The 17,103-nt window shown below is 36.4% G+C and overlaps 3 protein-coding genes and 1 long non-coding RNA gene across 11 annotated transcripts; 2 read left to right on the top strand and 2 right to left on the bottom strand.

Moving 5' to 3' along the window:
* Positions 1-9: 9 nt before the first annotated feature.
* On the top strand, positions 10-9,985 carry LOC124179176 (N-acetylgalactosaminyltransferase 7). Of its 4 annotated transcripts, none has more exons than XR_006869972.1 (14): positions 10-159; positions 550-723; positions 1,015-1,220; positions 1,449-1,615; positions 1,762-1,969; positions 2,132-2,308; positions 2,386-2,629; positions 2,753-2,974; positions 3,068-3,166; positions 3,257-3,382; positions 3,588-3,729; positions 5,691-6,137; positions 6,343-6,481; positions 9,306-9,985. XR_006869972.1 is itself a non-coding variant. In XM_046563361.1 (11 exons), the coding sequence occupies exons 2-11, from the start codon at positions 568-570 to the stop codon at positions 3,726-3,728; spliced, it is 1,746 nt and encodes a 581-aa protein (XP_046419317.1). In that variant the 5' UTR covers positions 11-159; positions 550-567; the 3' UTR covers positions 3,729-4,729. The 4 variants fall into 4 exon arrangements, 1 of the variants encoding a protein (XP_046419317.1); XR_006869973.1 differs by having other exon boundaries at positions 6,050-6,137; XR_006869971.1 differs by lacking the exon at positions 5,691-6,137 and having other exon boundaries at positions 11-159.
* On the bottom strand, positions 4,678-9,308 carry LOC124179165 (endothelin-converting enzyme 1-like). 4 transcript variants are annotated; one of them, XM_046563334.1, is made up of 15 exons: positions 9,214-9,308; positions 8,873-9,081; positions 8,463-8,752; positions 8,077-8,298; positions 7,862-7,975; positions 7,571-7,712; positions 7,278-7,417; positions 6,831-7,094; positions 6,725-6,738; positions 6,486-6,544; positions 6,347-6,398; positions 6,194-6,261; positions 5,970-6,100; positions 5,730-5,894; positions 4,678-5,099 (listed from the first exon to the last, which is right to left on the bottom strand). In XM_046563334.1, the coding sequence occupies exons 1-15, from the start codon at positions 9,216-9,218 to the stop codon at positions 4,908-4,910; spliced, it is 2,067 nt and encodes a 688-aa protein (XP_046419290.1). In that variant the 5' UTR covers positions 9,219-9,308; the 3' UTR covers positions 4,678-4,907. The 4 variants fall into 4 exon arrangements, with proteins under 4 accessions (XP_046419290.1, XP_046419289.1, XP_046419293.1 ...); XM_046563333.1 differs by having other exon boundaries at positions 6,635-6,738; XM_046563335.1 differs by lacking the exon at positions 4,678-5,099 and having other exon boundaries at positions 5,699-5,890; positions 6,635-6,738.
* On the bottom strand, positions 9,790-13,742 carry LOC124179178 (T-complex protein 1 subunit delta). Of its 2 annotated transcripts, XM_046563364.1 has the most exons (10): positions 13,423-13,742; positions 12,438-12,490; positions 12,243-12,332; positions 11,904-12,155; positions 11,712-11,807; positions 11,462-11,623; positions 10,986-11,330; positions 10,617-10,868; positions 10,104-10,392; positions 9,790-10,002 (listed from the first exon to the last, which is right to left on the bottom strand). In XM_046563364.1, the coding sequence occupies exons 1-9, from the start codon at positions 13,529-13,531 to the stop codon at positions 10,147-10,149; spliced, it is 1,605 nt and encodes a 534-aa protein (XP_046419320.1). In that variant the 5' UTR covers positions 13,532-13,742; the 3' UTR covers positions 9,790-10,002; positions 10,104-10,146. The 2 variants fall into 2 exon arrangements, with proteins under 2 accessions (XP_046419320.1, XP_046419319.1); XM_046563363.1 differs by having other exon boundaries at positions 9,790-10,392.
* Positions 12,088-15,279, top strand: LOC124179217. Its single transcript, XR_006869987.1, has 3 exons — positions 12,088-12,215; positions 14,817-15,060; positions 15,144-15,279. It is a non-coding gene; the product is annotated as an uncharacterized LOC124179217 (long non-coding RNA).
* The last annotated feature ends 1,824 nt before the right edge of the window (positions 15,280-17,103 follow it).

Here is a 17,103-nt window from a genome sequence, read left to right on the forward strand (position 1 = left end):
GTGTACTATGTAGTAAGTGTACAGTTCATCGCGTCGAATTCGGCAGAAAGCGACACGTCTGCTTTCAAGTTTCAGGTGTCCGTTTATTATGGAAGGTGGAAGTATTGTTTGTTGAAAAGTATAAATACTAATCGTAGTATCCTACCGATCAACCCAACAGTAAGTCTGAATCTTTTTCTCTACAATAAACTATATACTCACTTCCGCGAAATAATATCTATAGCGCAATATGTCAATGTTCACAGCTACTTGGAGGTTAAATCGCCTGACAATCTGCTATTAGCATATTTTTATTGCCTTCTTTTTCCGTATAATATTTTCTTTAAAAACTGTGATTTAAAAGAATGAAACCTCACTCTTCTATCAGCTTGTAACTCCAAGGTATCCGTAATATCCTTTTAATTCCATTTTCTCGTATTATTTTGTACTGTACCAATTACAATATTTCATATCATATCAGAAGCCTTTCTGAAGAATTCAAGCCATCCGAATTAATAATATTACATACTTGCGATATCAATGAAAGTAATGCACCATTTTTTCTTACAGGTCTAAGAATTATCAAAAATGCGGATCGTTCAATTGAAGAGAACCCGTTTTGTCAATATTTTGCTGGGTCTAATGTTGTTTGTGATAATTGTATATGCACTTTTTGTGTTTTCATCCGATGACCAGCCTAGCAATCTGAAAAACTACTGGGCTGCGGCATCTAAATCTCGACAGGTACACAGACAAGCTTATATACTCTCTGCAATGCACTTGAAAATATTTCTCAGTCAAATGCAACTCAGATTATGAATTTTAAAATTTCAGTTTGGCCTAAATCATCTTATTCTACAGTTTAACGCGCACTAAAGATGCACAGAAATTGTTACATTTTATTTCAGTGTATATCATGCACGAAGAATATCTCATAAAAGCATTATAAAAAAGTACTATTATGTTCGAAAATGGAACAAATGTAGTTATTTTATCACTTACAAAGCCAATTTGCCACTTCATCCTTTTTTTCAGTTACCAGTGATCAGTGATGACTTGGGAAACTTTGAGCCACGAAATGTAGTGGTGAGAATAGGCCCTGGTGAGGAGGGTAAGGCTCACATTTTGAGAGAAGATCAACAAAATGATGTACAGCAATCAGAGTCTGATTATGGCATGAACATGGTTTGTTCTGATGAAATTTCTTTGGATAGATCTGTTCACGACACCAGGCCAGCCGAGTAAGTAATTCAATTAGTTATTATAGCCTGAGCATCATTTTTATTTTAGAAATTTCAGTAATTGAGTAATAAAAATATGAAGGAAGAAGTGAAAGCCATACAATTGAGTTATACGATAAGAGGGGAGTGAGAACAGTAGGAACTAGTGTGATACATAATAGTTGAAAGATCCTCTATAAAAGTTTCCTACGGTTAAAAAGTAAACACTGGATTTTTGATTAAATTTAGGTGCAAGCGTTGGAATTATGCAACTGATTTGCCAAAAACCAGCGTTATTATAGTATTTCACAATGAAGGATGGTCCGTCTTAATGCGTACCGTACACAGCGTGATAAATCGAACACCACCAGAGTTTTTGGAAGAGGTACTTTTGGTTGACGACTATTCTGACAAAGGTTTGGACAAAAACCGAATTTTTTTCCTACCAATGAATTTTTAAGTAAACATTAACAACTATACGCTTCTATGATTAATTCAAAGTTATTAAAAACTGGTAACAGAATAATTATTGTACCATCCTAGCTCCGTTGTGAAATTTCAGACAATTTGAAAGGCGATCTGGAGTCGTACGTCGAACGATGGGATGGTAAAGTACGTCTCATACGAAATCATGAGAGACAGGGCTTAATAAGAACGAGATCCAGGGGAGCCCGAGAGGCTACTGGTGAAGTGATTGTGTTTTTAGATGCCCATTGCGAGGTCAACACTAATTGGTTACCACCATTACTTGCACCAATATATGTGAACAGGTAGATAATAAGTTTTCATGAAAACTTCAGACATTTAATCTGTCGAAAATGTACTTCAAAGGAATGATTTAGTACCTAACTCATTGGACATTATAATCACCTGAAATTGTGGATTCCCGATTCGTGAGAATGTGTTTCCTAACATTTTTCTTCTGTAACTAGCAAGGTGATGACTGTTCCGGTGATCGATGGAATAGATCACAAGACTTTCGAATACAGGCCAGTCTATCAGGAGGGTCATTTGTATCGAGGTATCTTCGAGTGGGGAATGTTGTACAAAGAAAACGAGTTGCCCAGGAGAGAGGCGAAAACACGCTCGCATGATAGCATGCCCTATAAGTACGATTTCAGTGCAAAATTACGATGCCAAATAAAGATTAGCTAAAACTCGTAATTCCTTTATTCGCAAATTTCAGGTCACCAACTCATGCTGGAGGCCTATTTGCTATCAACCGTGAATATTTTCTAAGTCTGGGTGGTTACGACGATGGCCTCTTGGTTTGGGGTGGTGAAAACTTCGAGCTTTCTTTCAAAATATGGCAATGTGGAGGCAGCATTGAATGGGTGCCTTGTTCTCACGTCGGGCATGTTTATCGGGGCTTCATGCCTTACACGTTTGGTAAACTGGCTCAAAAGAAGAAAGGCCCTCTGATCACGATTGTAAGCATTGCGTGTTTTGTGCATTATCTATGTCTATGCTATAAAATATGCTCACTTCGTAAGTGTACAAATGCTCATATTGTGTCTACGATTCATCTGATTCAAATAAAATGATTTTTGCAGAATTACAAACGGGTGATCGAAACTTGGTTCGATGAAAAGCACAAGGAGTTCTTCTATACAAGAGAACCCTTGGCAAGATTACTCGATCATGGAGATATCACAGAGCAGTTAGCTATGAAAGAAAGGCTACAGTGTAAAGACTTTCAGTGGTTCATGGATAACGTGGCCTACGATGTACTTGACAAATATCCAGAATTGCCGCCAAATGTTCATTGGGGAGAGGTAGATAAGATCATCGAATTACTTTTCAACTTTGCGACTGATTATTGGTACAGGAAATATTCGTCACTTGATTCAATTCTTGGTATATTTTAGCTTCGCAGTGTCGCCACTGCCTCGTGTCTGGATACCATGGGTCACCCTCCACCTAACCTGATGGGGACTTCTCACTGCCATGGGTTTGGCAATAATCAGGTAATCATTTTCTCATGGAATCATTACTTTCTACGGAGTGTTCATTGTCTATTTCACTTGTTTCATGCCAACCAATAACAAAACTTTCAGCTCATAAGACTCAATGCCAAAGGGCAATTGGGTGTTGGAGAACGTTGCATAGAAGCTGATGGAGAGAGTGTAAAATTAGCGTTTTGTAGGCTTGGGACTGTCGATGGACCCTGGCAGTATGACGAGGTAAGTTTACAACAGTTTCAGTGTAACTTACCTGCATATATTGATTAATTAGATGGATATTTCCAGTTCTTCGAGTGTTGAACTGGAAGAGTTATGTTTCTTATTTCTTTACCATTCGACCATTGTTTTAAATCCAAAGTTTATGTCACAATCTAAACTTATTTTTCCCTTCAAAAAAATATGACCTCTTTCCTTTTCCTTATAGAAAACAAAAACTCTTATGCACAGGGTGCATAAAAAGTGTATGGCATTACATCCCCAGACACAGCATTTATCTTTGATGCCCTGTGACGTTAATAATACTTATCAACAGTGGACCTTCCATCAAATGCATCCACGCTGGTGAGGTAGGTTTTCCTCATTGTCCTTGTGCACAGGAATGGAGTGGGTCCGAACGTTGTTGTCAAGTGTACCTCAAATCATTCCGTTCTATTGCAATCACAACCATTATTCAGAAAATATTTAGAATATGTTGTTCTCAGACGATCAGAGTTCACAGAATTTTTCCTTTTCAGTAGCTTAATCAAATTCGCTTTTTTTGCAAGGACCTCTTTGGACAAACTACGTATATACGCGATCGAACAGTCGAAATTATTTGGTTCATACCTAGCCTAAATGATTACAGTGGACTGTGATCAACGCATTTGAAAAACGTGATTTCAATTTTCGTATGATATTCCCGTTTTTTCTCTTTTTTTTTCTTTGACAAATCCATATAACCATCTAATATTCACGAATTTCGAGAATCAAACATCCTAATAAAATTTGATTTCAATCATAGAGAAATTGAAGGTAAACCACGAGGTCAGATCCACATATTTAGATTTGGTACAATCTAGATAAAAAATAATTTTTCCTGATCATCGTTTCGTAAGTACTTAAGTGTGAGAGAATATGATGTACGCACACAGATTTATATATGTATTTGGCCTTGGGCATCTAGAATATTCGTTTCGTTTAATTATCATATTTATTGACTTGACGAGTCAGCAATTGTGGAAATTTCCTCAAATGACAATAATTGACTAATTCTATATATACTACGTATATTCATATCCTATTTACAACGCATTTGTTTATACGCAAAAGCACGCATTTATACATTTATCTATAAGATGCACAAATGAATTTAGGGTTGATTAATTTTAATTCTTTACGATACACAAAGATTTTATCCTCCAGATCAGTTGTGGTATTTTGGAGGTTGAAAAACAAAACGTGATCATTCGGTAGCGGTAATAAATGCTTAAGGAAATAGGCGGTAGTACATTTCCATAGAAATTATTAGACTGTTGTAACGTGAGAGTGTTGAATATTTTATTAAAATGAAATCACATTTTTATTGAACATCGGGTAATTTTCCATCGATTCGTCTGTCTTCAGTTCCCAATATCCCGCTCAAATGTTGACAGTTGAAATATTAAACGCTTGCGGTGGCAAGTGGTTCCAACTTATTTCATACATTTTTCACTATTTATTTGACTAATTTACTTGATAGTAATATATTGCACTGGTGTGAACAGTATTACCACAATATGCATATGTCTTTGTCTCCTCGCTCCCAGGAGTTCATTGCATTCGTTCGACTTCTGCTAATCATCTCATAACATTGCCAAGTTTTGGCAAAATTTTCCATATTCTGTATCGGTCCCAGTATGCGATATTTGTGGGGTGCGTGTTTGTCGCTATGTTCTGTTGCACCTGTGTGGCACCAAATCTGTAAAAAATATTGTGAGAATCAAAATCTATCGTGGCATTGTCGCTGAAAACTAATTTCAAATACTCGGAATAACATTTTACTGTGTCTAGAACTCAATCTTTAATTTCATGCAGTCTCAGCAATAACATTTTTTGAAAATGCGGAATATCACTAAATGTGGTAAGTTCAATTTAAGGGACGATTTCGTGGTTGACGTGTATATCTCCAAATATCTTAGTCTACGTATCTCAAACGCCAAAATGGACTCAACAAGTCCATTTTATACGCAAATCTGAACAAAAATGCTCCAATGCATTTTCATTTGATGCAAAAATAAAGGAATGGCATTGATTCTGCGAAATCGCAATAGTAAATTCGTAGAATTCATGCAATTTCTTTGTTCTGTCAAATGAAAACATGTTGAAGTGTTTTTGCTCAGAATTGCGTATATTTTCGGGTTTGAGATATGTGGACTTCGGTATTTGAAGATATATACGTCAACGACGAAATCGAGCAGGGCATCCCCGGAATATTGAATTATTAAAGAATTGAATTATTAAACCTAGACCTAACTTTCAAATCACACAAATTAATCAAGTTTTTTTTCAGGCTTAAAGGAGGAACATTAAGTTTTTCATCAGTTATTACCGAAGCAAATGCCAAGTAGAAATATTTGTCTGACATAAAATTGTTGAATCTGCTCCAATGATATAAAGCCAGTAGTTTGTTTCTCTCTTTTGTAAATGCTCTAAAGGCCGCTCTCAATCCAACATTGTCGGCAATATTCTCGGATAACGTGTATTTGCCGTCTATCTATTGATGAGACAATGACTTCTGTACCAAGTTAAGTTTAATTTAATTTAAATAATGAAATGGTAAAATCTTTACAGTTGCTTCAGAATCTCCCGAAATGTACTGGTTATATTGTTCGATGAAGCATTTTATTTTTGTCGCGTATACTTGTTCAGTTGACTGGGACCACCAGCCTTTCAATGAGCCTTCAGCATCCAATAATCGTCCTGAATACATGAACAATCGATTAACTTCTCGCGAAGGGTATGTAGTTACATATTTTATTTAAAATAAACGTGTTCTACGGTCGTTAAAATTACCTTGGCTGTCGAACGCGTGTGTAAGTTCGTGTGCCATTACTGAACCGATACGAGCGTAGTCGAAAAAACTGACGAATTATTTTAAAATAAAATAACGTGTTAGTAGTTGAATTTATAACGGATTATAATTAATTGATTACGTTCTTAAGATACCTTCCACTATTGCCAGAGAAGAATGGCTCTGCCATTGTGCTGATGGGAAATACTGTTTTAACAAAGAATAGACACCAATGAAGGACAAAGTGGGATCACGAAGAAACGTAATTGTTGAATTACGACATGTAGTACGTACGTATTCTATTATTTATTCCGTTGTAATAAGCGTTGACGATTAGTGGTGATTGCGTCCATCTGGAATGGTCGATTAATTAGGCTTAAATACTGAGATTATTAAGTTTTTCTTACTCTTATTTGTAATGTGATTTTATTGATTATACACACGAATTTCTATTTCGGTAGATTCGTAACTCCGCGAAATTTTTCCATTGACTGAAACTTCGAAGTCTATTCATATTTCCAAAATGGTCGTACCTGTAAATTTTTAGCTAAAACGAATTTTCATTATTTGATTTTTTTGGTAAACCATGCAATCGTCATTCACGATAGATTTCGAACTTCTTGATTCTAGATCATATACCTTTCTGTAATACTGATCCACTTGTGATTCAGTTTTTAAATAATCCGGGCTTCCAGTTAGTATCAGTATGCTATTCAATTTGTAGATTGCATAATTTTTGGTAAAGTCGTCCATCCATTCTGCCTCATCTATCAATTCTTCCAAAGCGTCTCTCAAATTTTCCATCATTTCCTGCGCCCTTTTGATTCTTTCTTCGCTAACATATTTTTCTCGGTATTTTTGTGCGACGGTGAAGCTCAGTCCGATTTTCGGAAAATCTAAAACCTTCAGCATTCAACAGTTGACCAGATGTTTGAAATTTAAAAAAATATAAATTCTTTAAAATTAGTTCGGCACTGTTGAGTACCCCATCAGTTCAAACAAACTAAAATTGTACTAAGAAATGAGACGCACAATCGATGGTCGAATGCAGCGAAAATAAAACATTGATTTATCACGAAATTAGACCTTGTGGAGACAATACTTCCATGTTGGATATCCTGGAGGCACGTATCCGCGATTTATGTAGAAATCCATTGAAATATTGTATATTTCTGATGACAATTCAGGTGCCATAAAAGTGACCATCCGACTATAGACGAAATCATCTGGAAATTATTCGTAATTTCTTTTACTTCGATATTAAAATTATACTAAGAATATTCCTTTATTGTTATTCTATTTCACTATAGTAACTTCGAGGAAGAGACTCGCGATGCGACCTCGAGGCTGGTCGCATATTTTTATTTCGTTGTACTCACTCAACAGCTCCTTTCCCGTTTCGTGCGCGTATATTAACAAGTTACGCAACAGACTTCGATTCGTGATAAAAATCTGCGTGTCATTGTTCACTTTGACCCTAGACTTTTTGAAGGCGATCTGTAGATACGTTCTCCAATTAATCTGTATGATTGGGGAAAAAAAAAACACTACGAATAAAAAATTTATGACAGTTTTGACAACTTATCAAAGCTGGATTATCATTGTGCTCGATCACGAAGATGGAATAAAAATAATCGAAAATAAACAAATACAGATTCTCATCCGCTCACCGTGTCGGTAAATTGATCCAGTACTTCGTCTGTCCAAGCTTGTAATTTTGCCAATGTCGTACTTCCTACGTTAGGAATATTAGTCTTCGCGGTATCTCTGCCGTAATTTAATTCCTAAGACAAAACCCCAGGGATATTTTTATTATTCAATAATTCTGATTGCTTTAATCGAAAAGGATCTGATCAATCAGAAAGAGGTATTTTGAATACGGTACCTTTGGATCCGCCAAGACGTTCATGAATTCGTTGATACTTCTCGCTTTCGCGCTGATTTCATAATCGCTGATGTCACTTTGAGTAAAATCCCGCAATATGATCATAATTTTTGACAAATATTCGATAAAGGTAGAGTCGGTTCTACTGGAAAAATCATTGTCCAAAATCCGTACTGGTTGTCGCAGCAGTGCAGTAGGCAATGTCAAATCATCGTGCTCGATCTAGATGGGTAATATTTTTTCACTTGTGCCGCAACAAGGGGAACTTCGGTTATTCTGAAGGATTTCTCTTATACGGTACGAAATGCTTATTGTTGTACAAAATGCACTTGAAACCTGAAATTTGATTTAAAAAAGGCGACGCAGAATTATGCTCTTATACATACATATATCGAAGTTTTCGTTGCATTCCATATATCAGTTCGAACTGTTAGTTTGAAAAAAAATTGCACGCCATAATTAGCAACGAATCTAGCCATTCTTCGCCAATCGGCCGAAGTTATTTTAGACATCGTACTCTCCTCATTTTTTTTCGGCCAAATTTCTTCCAATACTTTTAACATTGGTGAAATTCCTCTCCTGTCACGAGTTTTTGTATCTATACAAGCTGCGTACATGTCCTGGGCTTTTACAAAAGACTTTGAATCTCCCACAGATCTTTCGTTCTCCAATAATTCTGTGGATAAATATGCATAGAGTTTGATTTTTTTTTTAATTCCATATGTCCAAAACCATAAATAAATTATTTTACGATTAGCATCTCCAATTTTAATTTGTCATTCAAACAAAAATGTACCTTTCAATCGTTCATCGACTTCTCTTTGCAATCTGATAAACCCGTCCCAAATACTATACCCCTTGGGGACAGGATGTACATTTTGAAAATTTCCACAAGCAAAAGTGTAAAAATCATCACAGGGATTCTTTGAATAATCCACGTATGGAAAAAGATTGTCCATCCGTATCAGAAAGGGCAATTGAATGAAAATGGTCACGACGATCAACCTTGAAACGCGTAAAGAAGACGAATAATGATTAGTTTTTTTTACAGACCATGTTGATAACGTTGGAATAATCACAGAATCTGATGATGTTGCGTAGAAAGAAATAGAAAATCGAATTAGGATCTATAAGTACCTCATGGTGTGCAAATTTGTGGCTGACAATGAATGTGTATTATTCGTATTCCTGCACTGCTTTACTGAAGAGCACTAAAACATTTTTTCCAGTGAATCCCTTCCACAAACCCGCAATTTGCGATCAAACATTGTCAATGTTATGAAAATACGCGGAATGTATCTAAATGTGCATTTTCTTATCGCGCCCAAGTATAACTAGATTTACGAATGAACAATACATAGAGCTCGAAACTGATTTTTATGTCACATTCACACGACTCTATAGAAGTGGTGGTCCATATCTAATCGCTGAAATTGTTACGTTCAAAGAACGGAAGCGACAGAGCGATACGCGTCTACTCCCGCTGATTCGTCTCGTGCTGCTTAAATGGAATCGTAATTATGCTTCTTAATAATCTAACGTGTATAAAAGTAATATGTAAAAATTCTGGAGTAATTATTACTGCCCATTATGATTACAAAATAATTTTTCAATTGAATACATTCTTTTGGTACCACAAATATTAGAAATTTTTTGTTTTCTGCATGCTACGACTTAGGTGGGAATGAAACGGTAGATGTATGTAGTCCGAAATATTTTTAAATTCATTTTATTATATAATCTCATATGAATACAAGAAGTGCATAAGAGTGAAGCATTTAACGTAGCTTTAGTTGGAATAAGAGAATCGACTCCAAGACGTAGATCCTCAGTAATATGTCGAACGTCAACGTATCGATATCGATTAATAATGAATTGTGTAAAGCGTTATTCTCGGGAAAAGCCAATGCAATGGTATGGTAAAATCTGTAATTAGAAGAGAAAGAAACAACCAATGTCTTTTTTCTCCAGATTCAAACGAACGAATAAAAAGTTACTTTACGAGCATTGTGATACATTGCACTTACAATGCTGATGAACATATCGCGCAATCATGTTAAGGCTAACAGTTTATTGCATGGTATTAATGATATCGTCGATCTTCAATATACTACGGACAGTCTCCGAAGCCAAGGTAATGGCGCTGGTCGAAACAAGAAGAGGTTGAACGACGTTTTCTTCCCAAATATTCGTTATTGCGCCCTTGCGAACATTAATTCCTGCCAATGTTTCACCCTGAGCATGCCTGTTGCGAAGCTCAGTGACAGTGGCGATTGAGTTAAGACCTGCGTTCTCTGCTAAGGTTGACGGAATCACCTACAATATAGAAAGATGAAAATAGTATTATTAAAAAATTTGATGTACTTTTATCAGAGTCTGTCAAGTACTGTATTGGCCCGAGTATAAGTCAAGGTTTTTGATAACCGACTTTACCCTCAAAAATTGTACTCGACTTATAATCGGATCTTTTTAGGGGATTGCACGATCAATGGGAAACTCCCTCGACTTATATTCGAATCAATAGAATTATTTCAACAAACCTCAAGGGCGTTAGCAAACGCTCTGAAGCAGTAGGCGTCTGTGCCACCGATCGTCTGGGCATAAGCAGCAAGTTTGAGAGCTAATTCAGTTTCCGGTGCTCCGCCACCTGCAAGGAGTGCTTGCTGTTTGACAAGGCAACGAACTACGCACAATGCGTCATGCAGAGATCGAGCAGCCTCTTCCAGCACCAGTTTATTGCTGCCTCTAACTAATACCGTAACTGTACGACCTGGATTTTGGATTCCACTAATCTGAAATAAAACCACGCAACATGTAAGCACGTAATTTTTAGGAAGTATTTACTATCAGAAATTTAAATTAAATTTTGTAAACAGGTTTCACAAGGAAGTCTTGACCAGAAAGCTTACCTTGACAAATTTCGAACTTCCAGTTTGAATTTCTTCGCAAGTATCTGCACTCACTAGGTTCTCAGGTGTAAAATGATCAAGCGAGGCGATTGGCCTGCAGCCCAACGTCTTACAAACGTAAGGAATGTCCTCTCGTTCGACATCTTTTATAACCATTACTTTGATCTTGTCGAGGAAATGGATGGCAAGATCGCTTATAGCATCTCGAAGAATCGACTTTTGCACAAGAAGTACGTTGCAACCGCTCTTTTTTATTTGCTTAACAATATTCAAGATATATGCACGCTCTTCTTTCAGCACACGGTCCATTGCAGAATAATCTGATACAATAACGTTGTGGTCCATCTGTAAATTATTATTCAATTTGTTCACTCTTATTTAAATAGTCGAACTGTAACAGATTTAGACGGAGTTAGTCATCATTTAATAGTGATTAAAGAGTGTAATAATTAAACTCCTTAGCTGATGTGACTTACGTCGGTCTTTGGTGGTGAAATGCAGAACTGGATTAGACCGATCCTAGCTTTATCGATTCGCTTTGGCCCATTGACGTTACATGATTTTTGCGTGAACACTAATCCCTGAATGAGTTCCGTGTCCTCAGTTGTACCACCGAGTTTTTTGATGACTTTGATGTCCTATCAACATAGTTCAGGAAACTTAGCACCCTGTTATATAAATCCAACAAAGATCCAATTAAGATGTGTATAAAAATGAATTACTTACTTTCAAATCGACAGCAGCTTCCATTCCTGGTTCGGTAATTTTTAGAACTGCTGTTACAGCCAATGGCGCGAGATAACTTGATTGTTGAGAAACTACCTAAAAATTCGAAACAAGGTACAGTATATATAAAACTTGCAAGAATCTTATTACTTGTAATTGATGTCAGCATAATGAAGTGAATTTCGAAACTACCTTCGAGTTCAAAGAGGTTGCAGCACTTTTGATCAATGCCACACGGTCAGTTAATTCTATAGGGTGAGAAATTTCCTTTAAAATTTCAACTGCTTTCAAAGCTGCCTTTTGGAAAGCATCGCTTATCGAAGTTGGATGAATTCCTTTATGCAATAGTCGTTCAGCAGCCTCTAGTAGTGCACCAGCAATTATTACGACGCTCGTAGTGCCATCCCCAGCTTCGGTATCCTGAGCCCTGGACAATTCTACCAACTGAAGGAGGAAAAAAAAATTCAAATCATTGCTCATGCTGTGTCTTTCACCAACAGAAAGGTATTTTAGGAAATTCATTCAACTAACCATTTTGGCTGCAGGATGTACCACATTCATTTGTTTTAAAATCGTTGCACCATCATTGGTAATTGTGACTTCACCGTTACCAGCTTGGATCTGTAACACAAAATTTCATGCAATAATGTCCAACTAATTTTTATTCTTGCTTTATTGGATAATTTTGTTTATTCTTTTTACTTTTTGTCGTTACTTTACACATACCATTTTGTCCATACCACGTGGACCCAGACTCGTGCGGATGGCATCACTCACAGCTGAAGCATCATAATATAGCTATAATTAGTTCAACAGGCACATAATTCGAACATAATATTTTTGAAGGCATGATACAGTTTGATTGTATTTTTTCATAGCCAGATATTATTAATGACTAACGAGTTCTTTCGATAAACTTGAAATCTTTCATTATAATAGAAATACTATTCGCAATCACAAAAGTGTTGATCAAATCGATAGTTTATTTGCACTGATAACTTAAAAATTCATAACTTCAGCAACAAGGATGATTGGACGTAGTTAATAAATCATTTGATAACTTTCAGAAATCAAGTTATGTACAAAAAAAATCCAGAGCTATGTCAACCAAATATTTTAATCATTAGGTTTAATTTCAAGAACAGGAGAAAGCGATTATTTAATTTGAAGTTGACATAATTTAAAAAATTTGAAAACCAGAATATTAGAACGAATACAAATTAATTTCCCACGCATAAACAATGAAGAATCTTTTTAGCAAGCTTGTTCTAATAAAAATTTTCAATGTGAATTCATTCCTACAATAATGACAAAAAAAACTTGGCCATTGAAGAACCAATATATATTGTTGAAACTTAAAAAATATGATCCAAAATTAAATAAATGCATTCTAGGTTAGGTTAAATTAGATTCAACATTTGCGGAAAAAGTAAGACGAAGGAGAATTTGAAAAAATGTTAATACGAAATGTAGGATTTAAATTTAAAACCGATGAAATTTTTTTCAAATCCCATCATCTTACAGATACTGTGAAATGATTATCTGAAACGGAGTGTGGTTGAAGAGGCTGTAAAGTCACGCGTGGGCTCCGCGACTTATGTCCATAAATGGTGATGTCATGTTGAAGAGATCAGTTTATGGGTATTTGAATATTAGTGATTGATATTCGGTCTGTTTATTTGAGCACTAGAAAATATAATTTTTGACACACCTTTAGCCGCGTTGATGTTGCTGGCACGAATATCGGCTGGTTTGCTTTTATCTTTATAAGCCTGACCAAGGGCGCGTCGCCCGTCGCCGGCAGCCGTGATTCCGGTCATTTTTATGCTTTATTCGAAGTTAATTTTTGAAATTAAAGATTTTATGATCACTGCGAGACAGCTACAGACGTAAATCGAAGCCACGCTAAGTCCGTATTTATAGGGCGAATACTGTACTTCAGTAATAAATAACTTTTAAGTGGGACGAAGAATACTTTCAGAAACACGAGGGACGTACTGCGAGAAGGTTCTGTTTCCAACAATGAAAGTTTTCCGTGGCCTCATGCAGCGGACTCGGAGATGAATTTTGGAACAGCGATTGCAGTTTGTCAGGGTACCAGTAGAGAGCGGTGCATGACGAACGATAAAGAAATTGTTTAAAAATTCATTCGTACCTTACAGTTTCTACCATTAGATGACTCTGGTGATACCGACAACATAGAACGCGCGAACATTGAAACGAAACTGCAATAATCATGTTCGTTCGGATTTTAAGAATTTACAAATATCATAAGTCAGCTCTGTTAAAATATGCCTTCTATGATATTGAAATGGAAACTTTGTATTGCGTATATTGGAAACGTCTAATCGAAATTGATAGAAAGTGTTTAATGTAAATTTAATGATCATGAGACCTGTACCAAATACCAGAAAGTCGTTACAATAATAAAAAAAAAAACTACGTCCTGGCTCTGGAGCCATAGGGTAGCCATAATTTCTTCAAACTATTAGTTGAAAATTATGCAACACCTGACACAGGTGTGCTAGATTCGTACTGAAGTAGCTTCTGAAATTCATGCTCGACCCTGATATTTATCATTTAAATTGATCATCGTTGCAACAAATGTGCCAGATGTTATACTCGCTTTCATTCCGATCACAAATGATTTATTATACGCCTGAATGACACAAGGACACTGATCCCGAGCTTTAATCTTGCACGCTGTGCGAGAGATGAACGCCCAATTTTATATTTGCTCACCGCTGTTGCTCGATTACAATCTTGTCATGTATCGTTGCCCAGATGTTGCGTCAAGGATAAAGCACTGACATAACGTGACCAATTTTTTTTTTACTCAGAAATACACGGAATACTTGCTCACAAGCGAATCATTTATCTGTGCGTACAGGATACTAAATTTAACGCCACTCGAGATTACCCTCCTCTACAAACTTTTGAGGACTGATTAGAATTTCTATTCTCCGTTTTTAATAGGATAAAATTTAAGTTACTTCAGAAAGATATAGGTAATAATTGCGCTTACGATTCGGATCAATGATTTGTTGGCGGAATGTATCAATCGCTTTGAATTCTTTTTTATTATTTTTTTTTTTGTGTTGACAGGTGGACGAAAAATCTTTTACTACAACTGAGCAGAAATGTCCCGTATTCAATTTGTCGGAAACTAGCCGATGTGAAGTGAACTGGGCAAATTTACACATATAATCAGCAATAATGATTTTTACGTCTGTAGAAATTGTTAATTACTCGTTGAAAAGCGTATCTGGGTAGCTTGTTGCGTTCCATACATGGAGTGTGACTTGACTGTATATCGACGACGAATCAGGGAATCAAATCAGGTTTCACTGTAAAGAACCTGCATTGGTAATCCACTACCGAGTAATCCAAGTAACATAATCAATTTTCAAAGCACGTTCAATTGACCTTCAGATTGCTATCATCAAAGTATGGAGGATCGAAATGCCCCAAGAAGGAAATTGAAAGATCCGGCTGCGCCACAGCTGATTCCGGATGCGGGGGGCAAACAAGAGCGAGTCTTCAGCCAGTGAATGTGAGCAATGCCTGCATGAATCAACGAAGCCAAGATACAACAAAAGGTGGGTTTGTCGTTATCTGACAATTAAGGGGCGAATATTGAACAATTTATGTTGCGCTCAGGAATGCAATTTCTGTTTGTAATGCTGATCCATGACGCGTGATTTAGAATTATTATTGCTCAGCGATATAGATAATGGTTGCGTAGATCGCGTCACGCGACATACATAGCTAATTGTGTATGCAATGAGAATCCAAGGACTCTGGCGAGGAAAAACCATTAAAAATAATGTGTGCACTCGGTTTTGTACCACATACAGTGCGATTGGACTCCAAGGAATTATTTTAAAACGTACTATCTGCTTTTCTGCATACGCGTACTATCCTGCAGTTAGAAGGTAGTGTTTTGATCCTTTAACAATAGTATAATAAGCATCAAAGGTTAAGCAAGTAACAGGGTTTTTAAATTTTCACAAATCTCAATATATGTATATTACAACTGGTACAACAAAGTATAAACGTAATGCGATATTTAAAAATGCCAACAGTATTTACGTGTGAAGTTTTCGATCAGCAAACAGCTTTTGGTGATTCGGTACGAAAATTCATTATCTTCTGGTACAGAAAGTCAAAATAAATTCAGAATATGTGGATATGCAGTTTTTTTTTTTTTTTTTTAGAATAAGGAAAACTGTCGCTAGTAGAAAATGAATTGAATACGTTGAGAATCAAAAATGGAATACCAAAGTACACTGTGTGATTTAACAATCGGCTCGATTCATGTTACGAGCATTAATGCAAGCCGCTTTAAGGAAAGATACTCACGTACCCTTCTGAAATAACTTAACGTTTTTCAGTTTCACATCATGCATCGCATCGGCTGGAACTTGTTTGACTTCACATGTAAATTCTTATCTTTTATCAAGCACGTTAAATCAATTCTGACTTACAACCTTAATGCGTACATAGGTATAATACGAGTCGTAAACTACGATGAAAGATGCCAGGAATATGCCATTGACCATCGTAATTCTTAATCTCACGTAGCGCAATAGAAATGAGTTATATAAGTATTAACTTGAACAAAATCGGAATATATTTGTTTGTTTGCCATTTAAAATTTCGATGCCAATGAATCTTCGCAAGTTGTTTCGGAGCATCGTCAACGAACGATTCAGCCTAGTTCCTGGCGCGGTAGCCTAGTTCGTGTTCCATAAAATGTTAACATCTGCGAAAACAAATGATTTCAATTCATCACAGTAGGTATAGGTATAACATACGCAATACTCATGCATTGTGGCTTCGCAGAATGTTTTCCGGTGAGCATCATATTGCGATCAAGCTAAAGAATTCTAGTCAAACATGGTTTATTAACAGGATTTTATTATAGCTACCCTGCAAGATTTCTGCGCCTTCATCTTCGGCGGCATTCCTAACGTTAGATTACCGAGCATGTATGTTGCTGCATTTCTACGTTATCAGCGTAAGTAAAAGCCGTGCTCAGTCCGTGTCGCTAGCGTCATGCACTTATTACGCAGCAGCTGGTACAAAACAGTCTCCAGTCGGCGGGAAAACACTTACTTTTGCCGTTATCGGGTTGATGTGTAAGGTGTACACAGTAAGTGATCATAGTCTAAACGGTTACTTGCCATAACGTTTATAATTGATTTCATTTTAAGTTTCTTCACTTTTATGGTCAGGCTTTGGTCTAGAATATGGCTTGCGCATGAACGTAACCGGCTTACATGTTTCAGAGGTACAAGTGTGAATTATTTTTTAATACAGCTGATTCTCGGCAGATGCCAGGAAAATGTTTTGCGAAAGTTTCTGAAGTGTGTTTCACATAAGAAAAAAG

Source organism: Neodiprion fabricii, chromosome 3, assembly GCF_021155785.1.
Source record: "Neodiprion fabricii isolate iyNeoFabr1 chromosome 3, iyNeoFabr1.1, whole genome shotgun sequence".
Classification (NCBI taxonomy): Eukaryota; Metazoa; Arthropoda; class Insecta; order Hymenoptera; family Diprionidae; genus Neodiprion; species Neodiprion fabricii.

Excerpts from the sequence above, each read along its gene's own strand:
- LOC124179176 (XM_046563361.1), top strand. The coding sequence starts at position 568 with ATGCGGATCGTTCAATTGAAGAGAACCCGTTTTGTCAATATTTTGCTG. Across the intron at positions 724-1,014 it reads CGGCATCTAAATCTCGACAG|TTACCAGTGATCAGTGATGA; the intron begins GTACACAGACAA and ends CCTTTTTTTCAG. Across the intron at positions 3,383-3,587 it reads GACCCTGGCAGTATGACGAG|AAAACAAAAACTCTTATGCA; the intron begins GTAAGTTTACAA and ends TTTTCCTTATAG.
- LOC124179165 (XM_046563333.1), bottom strand. Across the intron at positions 6,399-6,485 it reads CGGAATAAATAATAGAATAC|TATTTCCCATCAGCACAATG; the intron begins GTACGTACTACA and ends TTGTTAAAACAG. Across the intron at positions 5,895-5,969 it reads CGGGAGATTCTGAAGCAACT|ATAGACGGCAAATACACGTT; the intron begins GTAAAGATTTTA and ends TCTCATCAATAG.
- LOC124179178 (XM_046563364.1), bottom strand. The coding sequence starts at position 13,531 with ATGACCGGAATCACGGCTGCCGGCGACGGGCGACGCGCCCTTGGTCAG. Across the intron at positions 11,331-11,461 it reads TTTCACCACCAAAGACCGAC|ATGGACCACAACGTTATTGT; the intron begins GTAAGTCACATC and ends AATAATTTACAG. Across the intron at positions 10,869-10,985 it reads GAAGTTCGAAATTTGTCAAG|ATTAGTGGAATCCAAAATCC; the intron begins GTAAGCTTTCTG and ends GTTTTATTTCAG.